Here is an 18,778-nt window from a genome sequence, read left to right on the forward strand (position 1 = left end):
CAAATAGGATCACTCTCTAATTTGCTTCATCACCTCTACACAAAAAATGATAAATGTGGGTGGTAACTTTATGAGTACCCATGGAAGAACGATAGCGAGCTTAGCTTATCTCTATCTTCTGCTATTTTCTTAGGTAATAGTTCTGTTCTAGATGAATTTCTGCTAGACTGAAACTCTGACTTCAAGAACAGGGACAAATTATGAATTTTTCAGTACTCTTCATACCTGAGCACAGATCGCCGAAAATATTTTTCTTTTTGGTGGGCTATTTTCTAAATTTTGAATCCGTTTAAGGATATTAATATGATAAGCTCAATTTCTAAAGAAAATCTTCGTAGATAGCAGATCCATAGGTCCGACACAGTGGAAGAACTGCAATTGCTCTATGCAGCGCTACGATAGTTTGGATCTTAATATTATAGGTGGCTGTTTTACATTCATCAATTATTATATTTAACACAGCAGCAACAATCGAGCATGCAGTGAAATGGTAGATTCTATTTAGTTAAAGAATGAAATAGCCTAGTCGATTGGTAGGTATAAATTTCGGTAACAAAATACCTTCTTTCCATTAGACACTATAGTTATTATATAATATTTTATTTAAATTTGTTGCAAAGTTGACTAAGCTGCAATTATGATAGGTCAGAACAGGCTTGGCTGCGTGTAGCCTTATTTCCTTCTTTTATTTTAGTAGCCTATGGCATTACTTGCTTACTGCAGTAAAATACTGTAAAGCAACTTAGAATATGTCTACTTGGACTATATCAATCCTTAGGTTATAAAAATCAATCACCTGACATCCATAGCTTAGGTATGCTTATTACCATCTATCATTATTATGTATACAAGTCAGGTTGGCCTAAGAGAATATCTTTAATCCTTGAAATTTATTTTTGGTTTGTAGGCTATTGCTTGTTTACTGATAAGTCAGTTGAAAGAGAAACTATGTAGCCCATCTGTACACTCTAGGCTTCAGTTTTGGCTAGGGTTAGGCTATATATTTGGTTATAAGGAGAGGTCAGTTGCTAGAGAACATTTGAGTATATTTGTGCATTAGCTGACAAGTAAAATGATAAAATTCTAGCCCAAGTTGTTGGGCTAGGGTATTGAAACTTTCAGGGATGTGTCTACAGGCTGAATTATATCCCGGGTAGTTTTTTCAGTGTCTAACTATCCCCTCTCCTCTGTATAATGCAGATTTTTGTGCATTACAGCTTACATTTTGGTCAAATTTGATCCTATATTATTAATCAAAGAAGAGGCTTTTAAAATTTTTGTTTAATTGCTGTAATATCAAACATGCCAGCTATATGTTATTACTATGGTGTTGCAACAGGGCAGTTGCCCAATTAAAAACTTCAGTAAAATTCTAGTTTATTGACTTCTTACTATCTTGGAAAGGGTTTAGGTTAGGAAAACAAAACTTTCAGGGATGGGTCTACAGGCTAAAGAATGTCCCAGGAAGGTATTTTAAAGTACCCACCTCCACTCCTCTCTCTTGAGGGCCCTGAAATTTGCCTACATAACAGGTCTATACATATTGAAATTTTGACAAAACAACATTCTACCTTAATTTTCAGTTTACTAGTTGCTTTTCCCTGCCTTTAGTTCTGAAAATGCAATTCCTGTTATTTGAGTAGAATTTTGAGCCATATCAATGCTTTTTTTTCAAAATTTAGGAAATGTATTTGCATATCTTTAAAACCTGATAAAATGGAATTGAGCAAAGTTATGAAGCTGAAAACAATTTTGTTGTACTTCAATTAAGCAGAAGATCTATTTTACAAGGTTTCACTTTTATAACATAGATATTTTTAAAGGTCATCAAAGGTCAAGGCCCTCTAGAGAGAGAAGGAGTAGAGATAGTTGCTTCAAAATACCTTCCCAGGACATACTTTAGTCTGTAGATTCATTCCTGAAAGTTTCATTTTCCTAACCTAAACCCTTTCTGAGATAGCAAGAAGTCAATTAACTAGAATTTTACCAAAACTTCAACAATTTCATTATTCAAGAATTAGTTTTTATAATATGGCAACCCTGCAAGTCTTCTTTTTCCTGTCTCCAGGTTTCAAAATGAATTGCATTATTAATTAAAAAAAAAACTTACCAAGTTATCATCATGTCTTAGTAAGGATGACAAAGATTCCACACAAGGCAGGATCAAAGAATCTATAGGCTCTACCTTGGTACATAATTTAGATACAACTACCATAGCTGAATGTAAGGTATCCTTATGAATTTGAGTTCCAGGAGTTCTGATGAACATTAAAACACTCTGTAAGCCACCAGCATCAAATACTGCCCCAGCCTCATGGGTGCAAATTAATTCAAGAACCTTCCAAATGACATGGGATTGTAAAACAAATAGCACTAATACAAACCTAATGTAATCAAAAGATAGAAGAGATAAAAACATATTTAAATTGGTATTGCTTTTAAAATAAAAATAAAATTTCACATGTTATAACAATGGGAGTGTTTGTGCACAATCAAACATTTTGTGGTAACAAACTCCATGTAAGGAGCAACTTGACTCAATAGTAACCAAAACATTGAAACAAGTTCCTATCAGCAAAAATATCGAATTTGTATTTCTTACCAAAAGAAATATCACAGCTATGTGCTTATTTGTTGTTATTTGTTAATTATTTTCCAGAGAAATTCTTATTCTAGTTTAACAGCCATTATGTTTCAGCAATTATTTTGAAAGAATCCTCAGATATACAAAATTAGCTCTAAGGGAGAGACAATGGGAGGGTGGAGGTAGAAATTGATATATAATCCTTAGGGCCATATCCAAGACTCTTGTTTGTGGGAGGGCAGGAGGTCTGAAACAGTCACAGTCACCTGAATCAGAATGTATATCTTAAGGAGAGGAGCTAGATTTGTTAGCAAATCTATTGAAGACAGTCTGAATGACATTGAAAGTGATGGAATGTTCTTCTCTTATGAGCCAGTGCTTAGTTAATCAAAGTCATAAAGGTGTTACAAGTCTCTTTTTAATTGTATTCCCTATTTCTATAAATAAAGGAAAAATAGCATATATATGATGTGAGGAATGTGGCTGAATATGGCAATTTATATATATATGGCTGTTAGGGTAACATTTCTAAGGTTTAAATGTAAAAAAGAACTACTAATATGATTTTACTTTGAAACAATTGTAAACCTAATTTACTCATTTTATTTTTTATTCCTTTTCTTAAATGGTTGTCCAAAATCAGGCACTGTCCAATTGCTGAGGGATTACCCTAGGTACAAGATTGACAAATTGATAAACAAGACAGCTAATTAAATTGATGAAACTCCAGATGAAGGGGCATTACCTTTTTTAAGCCCAGGAAATCACAATCCTTAAAAAATTTCATTAAAAGCTGTAAGTGGTGTAAGTGAATAGAAAAAGGAAAAAAAAGGGCTTTCACATTTGGTTAGTAACAAATGCGCAAGAATTTACTGGAGGGGGGGGGACATGTTTTTTACTTTTAAAAAACTCTAAATTATACCCTGATGAAATCTAAAAATTCTTTCAAGACTTGCCCTTTTATTACAAGAAATAAAGTTTGCTTGCACATTGATCTAGTTACAATGCATAGGAATTTACTATAGGTGAGGGAGCTCACTTCCCCCAAAAGCCAGTTCAAATACCTTTTAATTTGACAAATCTAAATTAGGAAGCTATAGTGTAGTCATAAATTAGGAAGCTAGTAGGTGGAAAAATTTTGGGGGCTTGCCACTTTGATTTGGAAGGAAAAAAAAGCTAAAAAAAAAAAAAAAATAATGATTAAACATGGTTTGATTCTTTCTCAATGTTATTTTACTGAAACCATGCTTCATGAACTCTAAAATTTGGTATTTTTTATTTATTTTTACTTTGTTGACCATCAAATATTTTGTTACAAAATCTTTCAGCCATCAGCCAAGAGAGAGAGAGAGAGAGAGAGATTCACTGGCTTTGAGAGACACACTGTAAGTCCAGGAAGTGTTTTATCACTTTTCGTTGCTTGTAAATTTTCTTACTTTATTATTATAATAATAAATTGAATATAAAAAACTATTATAAAAATTATAAGGAAAAGATTTATTAAAATTAGAAGCTTAAAATTTTAGCAATAATTAAGTTTAGCAGTAAAACTTAGACAAGAAGAAGTTAACACGTATATTGAAACCAACTGAAATTAATATGGATTAAAAATCTAAATAAAACGAACAGAAATTGTACCATGAATAATAGGCCACTTAAAAACAACTGAATTTTCACAGAAAACCATCTTCTTGAACGCCCGTATGGTTTAAAGCAATTTATCCTTTACTGAAAATAGACTATGAACATATACATCGTTTTAACGCTCCTCTCTTTAAGGGTATAATGATAAACGTCAAGCAAAGTGAAAGGAAAAAATACAGGAAAAGTTGCACAATTAAAAACAATATACTCTATTAAATTAAAAAAAAAAGGTGAGTTTGGTTGTTTAAGACTAGGATAAGAAAATAAATGTTGTACTTATTTTGTTTATTATTTACACCAAATACCAAAAAAGATCATAGCTTGTCTTGCAATTTGGCACGGAATGGCTTCATTTATATGGAAGTAATCAAATTGTTCTCCAAAAGTTTCTTTAGTTTACAATGATTCTTTTCAACAGTAACATTTAACAAATATTTTTATAAAGTTTAAATACAAATACCCACAAACAATAAAAAAGCATAAAATATTACTTAGCTCTTGAAAGCAACTACCTAGCAGCAAACATTCTAATTTTCTGCTCCACTACCCATGCCCCTCCAACAACTAATTTAAAACCTAAGCGAATAAAAAAAGGTCTTAATAAAAGAAAATAATAACAAATATAAACAAGTTGCCTGTGAAAAAAGGATCCTTCGTTGGGATAAACAAACCCTCTTGTAAATTCTAAAAAATCTAAAATCTAAATTTCTGCCCTTGAAAAGAACTACATAGCTCTTACAATCTACTTCGTAAGGCTCACTTATCTTTTTTTTTCTTTTCTTTATATATATATAGACACTCCAAAAATGTGCAAGAGAATTATATATTTAATTTATTCTTTCCTTTTTAGGATTCCTTTTTACCGTTTAAACTTACTATCTCTATGATTTCCTTTTTTTCATTTTACACTATGCATATATTTTTAAGCATTATCATTAAATCTTGATTTAAATAATGGGTAAATATCCGTAACATTTAGTTTATCACTTCAGGTTATACGATGGGAAGTCGAGGCCAATAATTCTCCGGAATACCTTTCCAATCAGAGTCCAGGTGGTTTCTGAGAGTCACGAGAGTTGTGTCTAGCCTGTGTTGTGTCACAGCCGAGGGATCCGCTTAAAACTTTAGGAAAAATTTTCATGGGGGGGGGGAGGAGATGCACAAGGAAACTTATAACTTTATATTTAGGAGAAGGGTGGTTAAATATTTTTCTGATCCGCACGAAAGAGTGAATTATGGCCTTTTTTTAATGCGTGTCACCTGAAAGGCCCTTTGGCTAATCTCGTGTATAAAACAATATTGTATGATTTAATCATGCATCTTAGTTGTTTTTTTGTTTTTGTTTTTTTCATAATTCATTTTTTGGGACTGGAGACCCATACCGCCTGTACAATCTTGATGTTTTCAAGTATGAACTTTGGAGTCCTATGGCACTATACAGAGCGATTCCATTTGTTATGGCTAAAGGATAAGGTTTTCTTGCTTCCATCAGTATTGTTCTTTGATATCATACAACGACAATGTTATTCGCTAAGGCCAGAAAATAGGTATTGTTGATAATACTGACATCCAAAAACAAAAGTAGATATACCATCTATTGTCGTCAGTCCTGATATATCAATGAGTAACCCTTGAAAAATAACAATATGGCATTATAATGTATAAAATGTTATTAGTTCTTTTGCATGTTCTCAACTAAACTCTCTTTATTTTAAGTTCGCGTCCTAAACTATCCAAAAATGGGATCTAAAACACAGGCGCTAAATTTTTATAGTAATATAAATATGTAAAACCTTCAAGAAATCAGACCCAAAGAAAGTCTGGTTAACTTGAACAAATGTTCAGTACTGATCAAAAACATAACTGATTGTTGAAAAAAAACAGTACTGATTGTTGTACTAAATAATATCATTGAATAGTCCATAAAATCAAAGTTTAAACTCTTTAAATGACTTAGATCTACTGTCGAAAGAATGGATATGCTTAATATATATTCCATATTATTAATTGACATAATAGCTAAATCCTTTGAAGTAAATTAATCCCATTTTGGAAGGAATGTCAATTCAAAAATGTGTCCTACACTGTCAGGAGCCAATGGATGCTGTATAACCCGCTTTGAGATACGTCCTATTTTGAAATAAACGCTAATACTAAAAATGAATTCTACTTTATTAATTGCGGTGTCAGTAATGGTAAGGTATTCTTTGCTATTATAATGTGGATTTTATATATATAAACAAAAACATACACGAATGACAGTATTCAGAGGTTTAGCTTTTAAAGGACTAAACATTTTGAAAGGAGTAGCTAAAACTGTTCAGTTGAAATTAAGGCAAAACGAAAAGCAAGAGAAAAAAAAAGAAGACAAAAAGACCCTAAAAGAAGAAGAAGAGGAAGACAATGAAAAGAAAAAAAGAAGAAGGCAAAAAGAGCCCGAAAGAAGATGGCAAAAAGGGCCCAATAGAAGAAGAAGGCAAAAAGAGCCCGAAAGAAGAAGAAGAGGAAGACAATGAAAAGAAAGAGAGAAGAAGAACGCAAAAAGAGCCCGAAAGAAGAAGAAGGCAAAAAGAGCCCAAAAGAAGAAGAATTCAAAAAGAGTTGCCCGGCCTCAGAAACCAAATAGTGCAAGAAAAAAAGTCTTCTCACAAACACACTGCCACTCATCCTAAAAAAAAAAAAAAAAAAAAAAAAAAAAAAATACAGTTAACAACACCTTCTATGTTCTCAGATCTCACTAGTGTAGTCAAAATAGTCTTCGAAAATAGCCGTCATATTCCCAAAAAATATCCCAGTTTCTTTTGATAAAGGAGGGATATATCATATACTTTCTAGCTGCAACAACAGCTAGGCGGCCTGAGATAAGGAGTTGTTTTGATTTGAAATGATTACACTTTTAAAAGACCTAGAGCTTTGTAGTAATGCTTTAATAAGTTTCCCTTAATATAAGCTGTTAAGGGAATGTTTGTGTTTTGTTCAATTATTTCTAGCATATGTTAGTGATACTACTTTGGCACTTGTAGTTCCTGATCTATTTCTCTGTATTTTAATTGATGTACATTAACCTTTTTATTGTAATTAACGATGCTAAGTTTTAGATTAAAAAAGAAAAACTTTTAAATTTTTTAACTAAATTTTAGTAAAATTTTGTGTTGTTTATTTCATAATAGAGATACTCGAAAATTACATTATTTTTATTTTATTTTACAGCCATAAAAATGTAATTTATATTAAAAATTAGTCAGCTTGCTTTTATCATAGTTTCTTTTCTGATTCTAACTAACTATCTGATATATAACTATTGTCTAAATACTCCACCGTCTTTCTAAAACCGCTTCTATAGGCTCAAAGACTGTTTTACCAGTTTCTGAACTTACGATCAACTAACAAACTCAGGAAACCTTAGTTTCCCGTGTTCTCTTATTTAAAAATTTTACTCCAAATAATAGCAAAAAGACCACTATTAATTTTATAAAGGCGAGGTTTTTTGAATAGTATCTAAAGCTGAATTGCAAAATGCAAAATTTGAAATTGCATTTTTTTTTTTCTTATTATGAAATAGGAAAGCAAGGCTCTCAATCAGCTGATTCATTTGGTGTTTTTTCGGTAAGCTCTCAAATGAAAACTTGGCTAAACTATAATGATAGCTGCATTAATAGGATTTGTGCCTGCCTTTTGATAATCGTGTATAGCTTTATCAAGCTTGTATAATTTTTTGTCTTGTATGAATGAAAATCTCGCAGATTGATGCAACTTTTTTATTTTGTTCAAAGTCACTTTACAATGAGATTCAATTAATACCGAGATTTATCTAGCACTAATTTAAGGCAATCAGAATTTTCCATATAATTTTTCAACCAATAAGAAAATTTTATGAAAAACCTGATTGGCTCAAATTAGTGCTAGCTAAATCTCTGTATTATTAAAATTTCCGCCTTGTATGATTGGAAACCTTGCAAATCCATGCGACTTTTTTATTTTTATTTATTTTTTTTTTGTTTAATAAAGTTAATTATTAGTCTAACTTTATCAATTTTACTTTAATTTGTTAATTTATTAATTTAATTATTTCAACTTCATAGTTTAACTTATTTCTTTAACAGAGCCACTTGACCTGGTAATAGTAGTTATTATTATTTTTGAATTATTGCCGGTAAATTTAAAAAAAATTAAGAAAATAGAGTATAAAAAGGACGAAAAATAAATTATCGGAAATGTTCCATCATATAAATTTCTCAACAACAAAGCCTTATTGGCCATGGTTAATACAAAATATAACAACATAAAGACTATAAAAAAAATATTCCCTTAACATACCTGTACCCACAAATTTTCTCAGCTTCTTTATGCCCGTAAGACCTCTGTCACTTAATATAATATCCACCAATTCCTCCCCTTATATGTCTCCCCTTGGAATAATTTCCTCTCTCAGACGATTTAAATCCTTACAGAAACCCCAAAATGAATTAAGTCATCCTCCCCATCTTCACACATTGTGCTGAACTAGGATCTATCTTCGACTTCACCCCTCTCTGACAATTCCTCTTGTCTCCTTTCAACAGCTGAGCAAAACTTTGCAATCTTGCACTTCATCTACTGCTTCACCACAATCGAAGACGAAAAGGAAACTGAGCATGACTGTAAAACAGGCTTTACATGTCAGTTTTTCTCAGTTGCCGTCAAAATCCTGCAGAAAGGAGCTGCAGCTCGTAGATGAAGAACTATTACAGCTTGTAGCATAAGCGTTGTATAGCTGTGTAAGCAGAGTTCGATCAAAATGGATCTCATTGGCAATTAGATAAAAAGAAAATAAGTTTTTTCAATTAAAAGTAAGGATCAAAATTAAAACTCAAAACGAATAGAAATTATTCCAATATGAGGTGGGCTGCCTCCTTCCTCAAGCCTCATTTTTTGCTGAAAGTCTGAAAGTTTATTAAAATGCACCAAATTCAATGACTCTTGTGTTTGAACAGTCTTGAAAAAGCTATTGAAAAAATGTGGTAAGAAGCCAAGCTTTAGCGTAAATAGCGAGTTGATGAAGGGGCAGTCCCCATCAAATTCAGTATAATCTCCGCTCGTTTTAAGTTTAAATGCTGTTCTTTATTTTCAGTGAAAAAAACTTGCTTTTATCTGATTTCTGACCGTTTTCTTTTAATCATGCCAAGAAATCCCCTCTCCCCCCCCGTTGAAAATTTACCGTTGAAAATTTCCCCGGAAACTTTACTCTTCACAGAAAATTTTTTCCCTGGAAAATTGAAAATACCCCTCTCCGCAGAAAATACCCCTCTCCCCACAAAAAAAAAGATCCGTATATCCCCAATTATAAATACCATATGTGAGTTGTGTAACTTACATTCCTTTCCCCTGGGACTATGGGAGGTCATGTCGTTCCAAAGGCATAGTTCTTGGACCTTTCAACTGTATTGAACCAAGTGGCTATGTTAAAAATTTGATCGGATAACTTTGGGGATAAAAGGGATATGGGAGGAGGACTAGTTGCCCTTGAATAATTTTGGTGCTTATAAAGGGCATATAGCTTTTGATTTTAGATCAAATAAGCCCTCTTCCGATCTTCTAGGATCGCCCTTTCGATACGATCACCCTTGGAAAAAACAAACATCTTTCCTTGAACTTTTTCTTGACAAAAAGTTGAAATTTCCACACTTTTGTATATAGAAGCTTGAAACCTCTACAAAATGGTTCACTGATGTGCTGAATCAGACTTTATGATTTTCAGAAAGATCGCTTGACGTTTTGAGAGTGTTTTCCACATTTTCACATTTTTTATTCGGATAAGTTTTTGCTGCTCGAAGTAAATATATATAAACGAAGCCTTTCATTCTCAAATGCTTTAAAACTCATCTCTATATCCTAAGTGTGAATGCTCATGATAAAATGTTAGATGTATGTGATAAAAAAAAATAATATTTTTCTCTATCCCATGGTTAGAGACTAAAAGGGCTCGTATAGGCGTGTTTGCGTTAAGCAGTGAAACTTTAAGCTCATACATTTTCATTAATAATCGGTAAAAAAAAAAATATTGCAATTGTGACCTTGTTGGGTTTGTTGTTTGCAGTTAAACTTTATTTTAAAGAATGGGGCTTTGGGATATGAAAGCTAGTCCTTAGCCTATATATAGAACAATTTATGTTTTTTTCTTTTAGTTTTAATTTCGCTCTACTTTTATCTAAAAAAATTGATTATTTGTTTTTTTTTTCTAGAAAAGAAGGTGCTGTTGGTGTATACTGGCATAATGCGGCAGAAACTTGGGTTGATGTGCGTGATGTTCCTGGTGGGAGGTGTCGTCTCTGGTGAGTCACAGAGATCTCTCGAAAAAAATCAGCTAGTAGTTTTACTCCAGTGTTGAACGACTGATTTTATCCTTTAACATGGTTTTATCCTTGGACGAATTAGTAATTACCACTGGATCTTCAAATGTGGAAATTGTAGAATTATTTAATGGCAGAAATATTGTGGATTGTTTTATACATCAATGTGGAATCGACCGAGAAATTCAAAAACATTTTCAAGAAATTCAAAAGTCCACAAAATCAATTGAATACAAATTCAATTGTAGAATTGTTCACGATTGCGTAAGTATTTAATCAATCTTATACACATGAAAACCTACACGCTAGAAAATTAATACTGGGGGTGAGGGAGTAGAAAAATGAACCTTGCACTTTCTATCCAAGGCTGTAAATTTAAAAGAAATTCAGAAATTCTTTTTTTCTGTCTGTAAATCTGTTTGGCAACTAAATGAAAAACAAAAATAAAAGGTGATATTTAGAAGGTTATCGTGTCTCAGAACTCTTAGTTAATTTCTCATGTTTCAGAGCTCTTGTTTCAAACCTCAACCAGATCTGTTGACATTGGGGGGAGTTGGAGGGTGGAACCGGAATGAGTGGAGAAATCGGAATGAAACTTGGTGGATAGAATAAACAAATGTCGTAGATACGTGATTAACGTAATTGTACTGGATCCGCTCTCTTTGGGGGATTTAGGGGCTTGATTTTAGTGCTTTGGCGAGTTCAGTGCTTCTGGATGTGCTAGGACGATGAAAATTGCTTCTTACAATTGTGCTAGAGCTTATACCATATGAGTTCTTGGGTCTTCCGACCTCGTCACAAGTGCCATATGAGCTCTTAGCTCTTGTTTTTATCTTACTTCGGTATATTTCATTAGGATTGATCGTAAGAGGAATTGAAACAAAAAGGGAATAGTTTTGGTAAAAGTCAAAGTCATGGCCAATTGTAGAAAAAAACCAAGACAGATTGTCCAATTAAGTTGATATTAGAATAATATTAGGTGGTGGGTATATCATACAAGTACCAAAAAAAGCATCGAATAATTTTTTCACCTTATACTAGTGTCAGTTACGGAATCTCGTATACGTAAATCGAAGATCCGAACATACTGAAATCAATTAACAGAGAAGAAAAAATAACAATAATTGCCCTAAAATAATGTTGACAGCGACAAAGAACACACCACTTGTGCAATATCCGAAAGCACTACCTCCTACCTTGAGAAGTGAATGGAAATTTACAACATCAGTAGTAGTATACTGGATTCATCATCATTCATCGTTAGATTCATCACTATCAAACACCAAGCGATAGGCTAATGGAAAGAACATTCTAGAAATCTCTTCAAACCTCTACTACTACCAGAGGCTTACCCTCTCCCCTAACAAATTGTCATCCCCCCTCCTCTGCAATTGAGGCTTACAATTTTATTACCACTAACCCGGCCAATATCAATGAAATCCAATCAGTTGTAAATAATTTCAGAAAGCATAAGGTGCCTATCCTTATTCAATAAAGCTCATAAAAGTATAGCTCTTTCAGTAGTTTAAGAGGCAAAACTCTAATGCGAGCCTGTTAAGTGTATCTGCCTTCAATGTAGGCTATTATTTGTTTTCCCAACAGCTTCATATCGAAGGGTGGGGCAGTATGAATTCAATCTGACTTTTAAAATAAAAATATTTTGCTCAAAAAAGTCTACAAGTCCAATAACTATGCCTATAGGGATTGCATAGCCCCCACAGCTTTTGAGAGTAATGCTGTTAAGAGTTACAAAAAAGCCCAATGTTTGCATGGTAGTTTTCATCTGTTTCGGTTGAACGTAGGAATCATATTTTCATATTGACTAAATGAAATAATTGGGCTTTTTTGATTAAGCAAATGAAAAAACACCGTGATGGGTCTAGCCCAAGCATACAGAATTTAATGACGAAATGTCAAAGCTGTAATTGAACTTTTATAAGGGAATTGCTAATAAAATAATTTGAATTCCCTATGGATAACTCCCCCGTGCAAAATACCACCACTTGCAAAATTGCGCAGTCACAGATAAATTGTGATAAATCTAAACAAAGAAAAAAAGAACGATTTTTTTTTCTTTTTTTCTTTTTTTTTACTGATATTCCGAAATGTAGGTCGAATTTGGGGTAAAGAATATCTTTAGTATATATTATTATATTGTTATTTATTCATGTTTATTTTAAATGAAAAGAGATAATAGATTAATTCCTCCCCTTATACCCCTTCCTATATTTATGAGCGGGGAGGGGGGCTGGGGGGGGGGTTAATTCGTCCTCAAATACATAGTTATTACATTTATTTACTATACTGAATAAAATGACTATTTCAAAATTTTGATTGGGTGACTTTGGGGAAAAAGAGGAAACCCTGGGAGTTATGTCCTTTGTTAGTTCTTTTTTTAATGAAAAAAAAAATATCGAAAGTTATTTGCTCTCTATTTGTGAATTCGCTCTCTTTTAGTTCAAGAAATATTAATTTCGATTATTATTAGCTATTTTCTTAACAAAATTTAACCCAAGTACCTAATAAATTAGTAACGTTTCATTTGGTTTCCTTAATTTAGCATCACATGCAGATTGTTATTTTATAAGCAAATCTAATTTAAAGGCGTCTGAGTGCAGGTAGAAATATAGAGATTAGCCTCAGAAACTCTCATTGTGTTGCGAGAGCAAAAATTTTTTTTTTCTAGCACCCCGATTTCAGCTTATTCCTAGAAAGTGGTAAGGGTCTAACCTCTGCAGTTTTTACGGAGAATGTGAAACTTAGGCTGGATTGATGAATATGACTTTGCATTTTAGAAAGCTTCGTAGAACTCTTGCCTGGGGCCAAAAAGGATGATTTTTGCTTGTCCTTGAACCAGAGCCTATAGTGTGTGATGTGAAGTGGAGTTTTATAGCCTATGTCAGAGAGAACTATCTGAAGTTATGCAGTCAAGCTTTTATTTCATCTAACCATGTTTCTGCTTTCGAGTGGACTGTAGAAATTTCAAGCTCCTATCTAAAAAAACGTGGAATTTTGTTTTTTTGCCAGTAGACCGATTATAGATGTGTGTTTTTTTTCCCAGGGGTAATCGTATCGACACAGTTGTCCTAGAATGTCGCGAAGAGGCTAATTCCAACGGAAATTAAAAGTACTAGTGCCCTTTTTATTGACCAAGAAAATTGGAGAGCACTTAGGCCCCCTCCCACGCTCATTCTTTCCCAAAGTCACTAGATCAAAATTTTGGGATAGCCATTTTGTTCAACATAGTCGAAACACCTAATAATCATGTCTTTCGGGACGACTTAATCCCCCAAAGTCCCCGGAGGAGGGGCTTCAAGTTACAAACTTTGAAAATTGTTTGCATATAGTAATGATTAGTTGGAAGTGTACAGACATTTTCAGGGGGACTTTTTCCCCCTCCTTTGAGGGGGGGGGAGGGGTTACGGGGGAGGATATTTCCATGGAGTAATATGTCATGAGGGAAGAGAATTTTCATGGAGTGCTTAAAAAAAAACAATGAGAAAATAAATAAATCAAAAGTTTTTTTCAGCTGGAAATAAGGAGCAGCATTAAAACATAAAACAAACAGAAATTATTGCGTATATAAGGGGTTCCGTCTTCTCCACAATACTCCGCTCTTTACGCTAAAATGGTTTTAGTAATTTCAACTATTTATTCTGCGATCTTTGTGATTCAGGGGGCATTCTAAAAAAATTGGGTATAATCTGGGTAGTAAGTTTCAAATTTGACATTCTTTTTACAAGTATGTCTTTAACACAGTTTCATTTTTGCTTTGATAATTTTTTAGCTAAATCTTGGATTTGAAGGTCTCGATTTTAAGAATACCAGCCCTATTCCCTGTCTTTGCACTCCATCCTTCCTACCTGATCAACTATTCTATATTACCAGTCTATATCTTAAGGGCGGCTCTTTCTGACTCAAACAGAAGAAAAAAAATATTATATGCAATCCTCAAATTCTTCATTCACTTATTCATAAGAATGCTCATCCCGTATTTTCGTTTCTTTGATGATCATTTTTTCTTCTGATTGTCTTATTCACTTTTTGCATTAGCCTTACTGTAGAATGGACGGGTGGTGACAATTGGCCTGATTAGTACTTCTACGTGCGGTAAAGACATTAGGAAGACATGACAAGTAATCAATTCTGTTATCAGGCCATCTTGTCTGCCTCCTACTGTCTCTTCTAGTGTTGTGACTTACAGCGAAAATGTAGAGGGCGAGCTAAAAGTTCAAGATACGTTTACTTCCTATTTTGCTAATAGCGGCCAAACTACAGCCCCTTCTGTAGGTCCTTCTACTTCTCTACCTGATTTTAGGTCTTACCGTGGACCGCCTTGTCCTAAATCCATGACATTGGAACCTGTCTCTGAAGCTGAAATAGCCAGAATTGTCAATGGTTTGAGGGGTTCTTCATCTGCTGGCTCTGACTGTATTCCGACTAAGGTTGTCAAGTTCAATCTTCCTGTCAATGTTTCTGTCCTCATGAGACTCGTCAATCTTTGTTTTGAAAATGGTATTTTCCCAAGTGCTTTAAAGCTTGCTCACGTTAGTATTCTTTTTAAAGGTGGATCAAGGAATGGTCCTGCAAATTATCGTCCTATATTTCTTTTATCAGTGTTTAGTAAAAGTTTTGAAAAGGCTATGGTTTCTCAAATCTTGATTTTCCTTATTCTAAACATTTTTTTTTTCATGATTTTCAGTTTGGTATTAGGGTGAAACACTCAACCGAGCATGTATTCGCAACTTTCTTGAATTATTTACATTCAGCTCTTTGGTCTGATACCTGCTGCTCTTTTTCTTGATGTTCGAAAAGCATTCGTCTCATTAACACATCAGATTCTTCTTTGGAAACTGTCCAAAGTATGACCAAAGTTTGTATATGAGAGAACACTTATTCTTGTTTTCTATCAAATTTGTCTGGTCGAATCATCTCGGTTGATCCGCAACTTTCTAACGCTTCTGGAATAGAATTTGACGTTCCACAAGGATCTGTCATGGGGTCAATGCTCTTTTTAATCTACGTCAATGACCTTATCAATGTGATTCACAATTTAAGACCTACCATTTTCTGTTGTCTTTGTCAACCAGCACCTGTCACTAATTATGACAGGAGTTCGTCCTTAACGGATGCACTTATTGCTTTTGCTGATGACAGTGCTCATGGCAAAGCTGGTAGATGAAAACCAGCTTTGCCAAGATGATACCACCTTAAATGTTGGAAAGTCATGTTTTTCATTCTCTCCAGAGTTTCAAATGCTTGCCCTGACTTATGTTGAAATACACGTATCAAAAGGTTCTTTAAGTAGGCCTGAAGATCGTTACGTTCGATTCCTAGGAATCCTGCTTGATGAAAATCTTTTTTTCAAGCATCATATTGACCTGATTAAAATGAAAGTCTCCTGGAGTCTCGGAATGTATAGAAAGCTCAAGCACATATTTCCAGGGTCGATTCTTATAATCTTGTTCTGCAGCCTAGTTCAGTCTTATGTTTCACATTGTTCGGTTGGATGTCAACTTTTCCCTCGTCTCTGAAGCCCCTCGTCTCTGAAGCCACTTTCAATACTTTATGATAAAGTAAAGACTCTTATTTAGGAATCTAACCGACCTTCACCTAAACCCTTGCTTGTCTGCACGAAGAGTCTGCACGAAGCTGCCCCTCGTTTGGTATGTTCAAAAATCATGTTAGAGAATTTTTAGCTAGTAAATAAGTTTTCTCCGGTTTCCTTTTGGAGTTGATGTCTGGATTAAGTTGGATATTTAATTGAGTTGGTGAAATCATACGCTACCCTCTGCCTTGCTTGTCATTTTGGGGATTATTAAGGTGGGCGACTGGATTTTTTGGGTTTTGTCTATATTTTTTTAAAATAGTTTTTGCTTAGAGAATTTATTGTTAAATAAAGAACTTGGCACAAGACTCCTTTATGTTTCAAACATTTTCTTTACAGGCGATGCCATCCACGATGGTTTTTACTCTATATATAGTGACGAAGACCACAGTGCCTTTCAGATCAAACATCACAAAATATGCATTCTAATTTGTTTCCCACTGTCTTGAGAAATTCCCTATTTTTCTTCTTGTTTTTGGTGTTTGTGATATTTACTCCGGCAGATTTTTTTTTATTTTTTTTTTAGATATTTGTATATTTTTTATTTTTGTTCCTTAATAGACCTAAATCCTACACTTGTGAGAAACGTTTCGATGAAAACGACCCCTCTTTGAAAAACTTTGAATTGAATAATGCCCCCTATGAACGATTGAAATTTTCAGGAGACAGAGAAAAACAACCAAATAAAGAAATTAAAAAGAAATTTCACTGATCTGCATTACGGCCAAAATTTTTAACTAATCAGCATCATGGCAAAATTTTTTTCTAATCTGCAACCATGGCAAATTTTTCACAATAATCTTTCTCAGCCGGTTAAGTACTCACCGTAATGAAATAACTAGGCCAAACCAAGCTGGTTTCTGGTCTGGAATAATATACGTTGGCCGGTTAATTACGGTACGAGAAATTCTTTTCCGTCGAGCAAAACACAAGCAGTTTATCATTGGCGTGATTATATACTTCATAATGGCATTTGATCTGGTCCTAAAATACGGCGTTCGGTTGGCTTCGATTGAAGATTGTGTTCCTAGCAATCTAATAATATTGAAAGCGTATTATGATGATGCACCTCCCTAACTCCAGGCTAACAAATAGCTATCCGTAAAGATTATCAATGAGCATCATATAAGAAAAAGCTACACCCTCTGATTCGTACCTTTTAACTCTACAAAGTGTCCTGAGCCATTCTGAGTTTTAATAACAAGTAGGCTGGCATCGAGCTCTACCTCAATTCTGTATTTTTTACAGAACACATTGGCCTTCTGCCTCAGAGTGACACAAAAGCTTACCAAAGTAGCATAGATCACTTAACCGATGAGACTAAAAATCAGTATTCCAAAAATTGAAATCCTCAAGTTCAGTTTAGCCTGTCCTATTTTGACGACAAAGAAGAAATCGAAGTTCTGAGGAAACTGAAGTACCCTGGTTACTTGAATGATGCTAATGGAAAAAGCTCGGAACGAAGTTCGGAATTGGATCTCAACTGCCTCAAAAATGTTTGCCTTACTCAATTTGTGCCTATTGCTGAAGCATCAAATCTACCTTTGAACAAGATTGAAATCTGCATGACAATTGTCAGATCCTGTTTCACCTATATGCTTATGAGTCTTGGATATTAGAAGCGCCTGAGATAAATAATCTAAAAGCATTCAACCACTTTTCCTCCGAAGAATCATCAACGTCAGACTAAATGAAATAGTTACTACCGCTTATCTTTTTCAATCATTCTTGCAACCCCATAGGACCTACACAAAAAAAACTACGCAAGTATGAGCATATTCAACGCCGATCCCCGTAAGATTTTGATTAATAAGACCTCCATTGTTAATCTTTCCTAGGATGGAAGAATTGAGGGACAAGGCGATACTTGATCCTCTAGCACCAAGGATGGCCCTCGACCAAAAAGATAAATCTATTACTTTAGTTGAAGGGACAAACCTGACTTGAAATCACAATGCTTTGAACCCAAGACTGACAAATCTGAACTCAGCAATGCAACAATTATTAAGTCCATAGAAGGATCACTGACGTTTTTCTGAATCAAGTAATATTCCTAGTTGGATAAGTAGGGGGCGTAACGTTTCCTTTGGTTTGCGTGGCCAGCTACTTTTATCAAATTATTTATTTTTAGACTAAGTATCCGGACCCAGGTCCAGTTGAAGGAGCAGGCAGTTATATCATAGAAGAGATAGCTCCAAATTTCGAAGAAGAAGAAGCACTAAGACGTGAGAAAGAAGAAGCAGCAAGACGTGAGAAAGAAGAAGCAGCAAGACGTATGAAAGAAGAAGCAGCAAGACGTCTAAAGGTGAGTTTAGTTTTCCATAAAGAGGCACTACTAGGAGAAGAGGCTGGGTGTCAACTAGCGGCGGAACGATGGTGCTACTTTTCTGATTCTGAAACTAATCTCGTTGGTATTTTGAAGTTTCGATTCCAATACCATTCCAATGAGACTTTCTTTCCTTTTTTACGGTATTGATATAAGACTTATGGAAGTAACGTTCAGGGGCGGATCCTGGATTTTCTTTGAGGGGAGGGGCACATAATACGTTGCTTCAATAATCTTGCAAACAAAGAAATGTTAACTTCTGAAAGACTGTTTTTGCAAGGAGTTTT

The 18,778-nt window shown here is 34.1% G+C and overlaps 1 protein-coding gene across 1 annotated transcript in view; it reads left to right on the forward strand.

Moving 5' to 3' along the window:
• Nucleotides 1-457: 457 nt before the first annotated feature.
• LOC136029429 (uncharacterized) overlaps nt 458-18,778 on the forward strand; it is a 29,827-nt gene continuing 11,506 nt past the window's right edge. The window contains exons 1-3 of the mRNA XM_065707811.1: nt 458-533; nt 10,450-10,821; nt 18,297-18,470. Of these exons, the coding sequence (XP_065563883.1) occupies nt 10,618-10,821; nt 18,297-18,470 (378 nt within the window). The 5' untranslated portion in view covers nt 458-533; nt 10,450-10,617. The remainder of the gene's footprint in view (nt 534-10,449; nt 10,822-18,296; nt 18,471-18,778) is intronic.

Source organism: Artemia franciscana, chromosome 7, assembly GCF_032884065.1.
Source record: "Artemia franciscana chromosome 7, ASM3288406v1, whole genome shotgun sequence".
Taxonomy (NCBI): Eukaryota; Metazoa; Arthropoda; class Branchiopoda; order Anostraca; family Artemiidae; genus Artemia; species Artemia franciscana.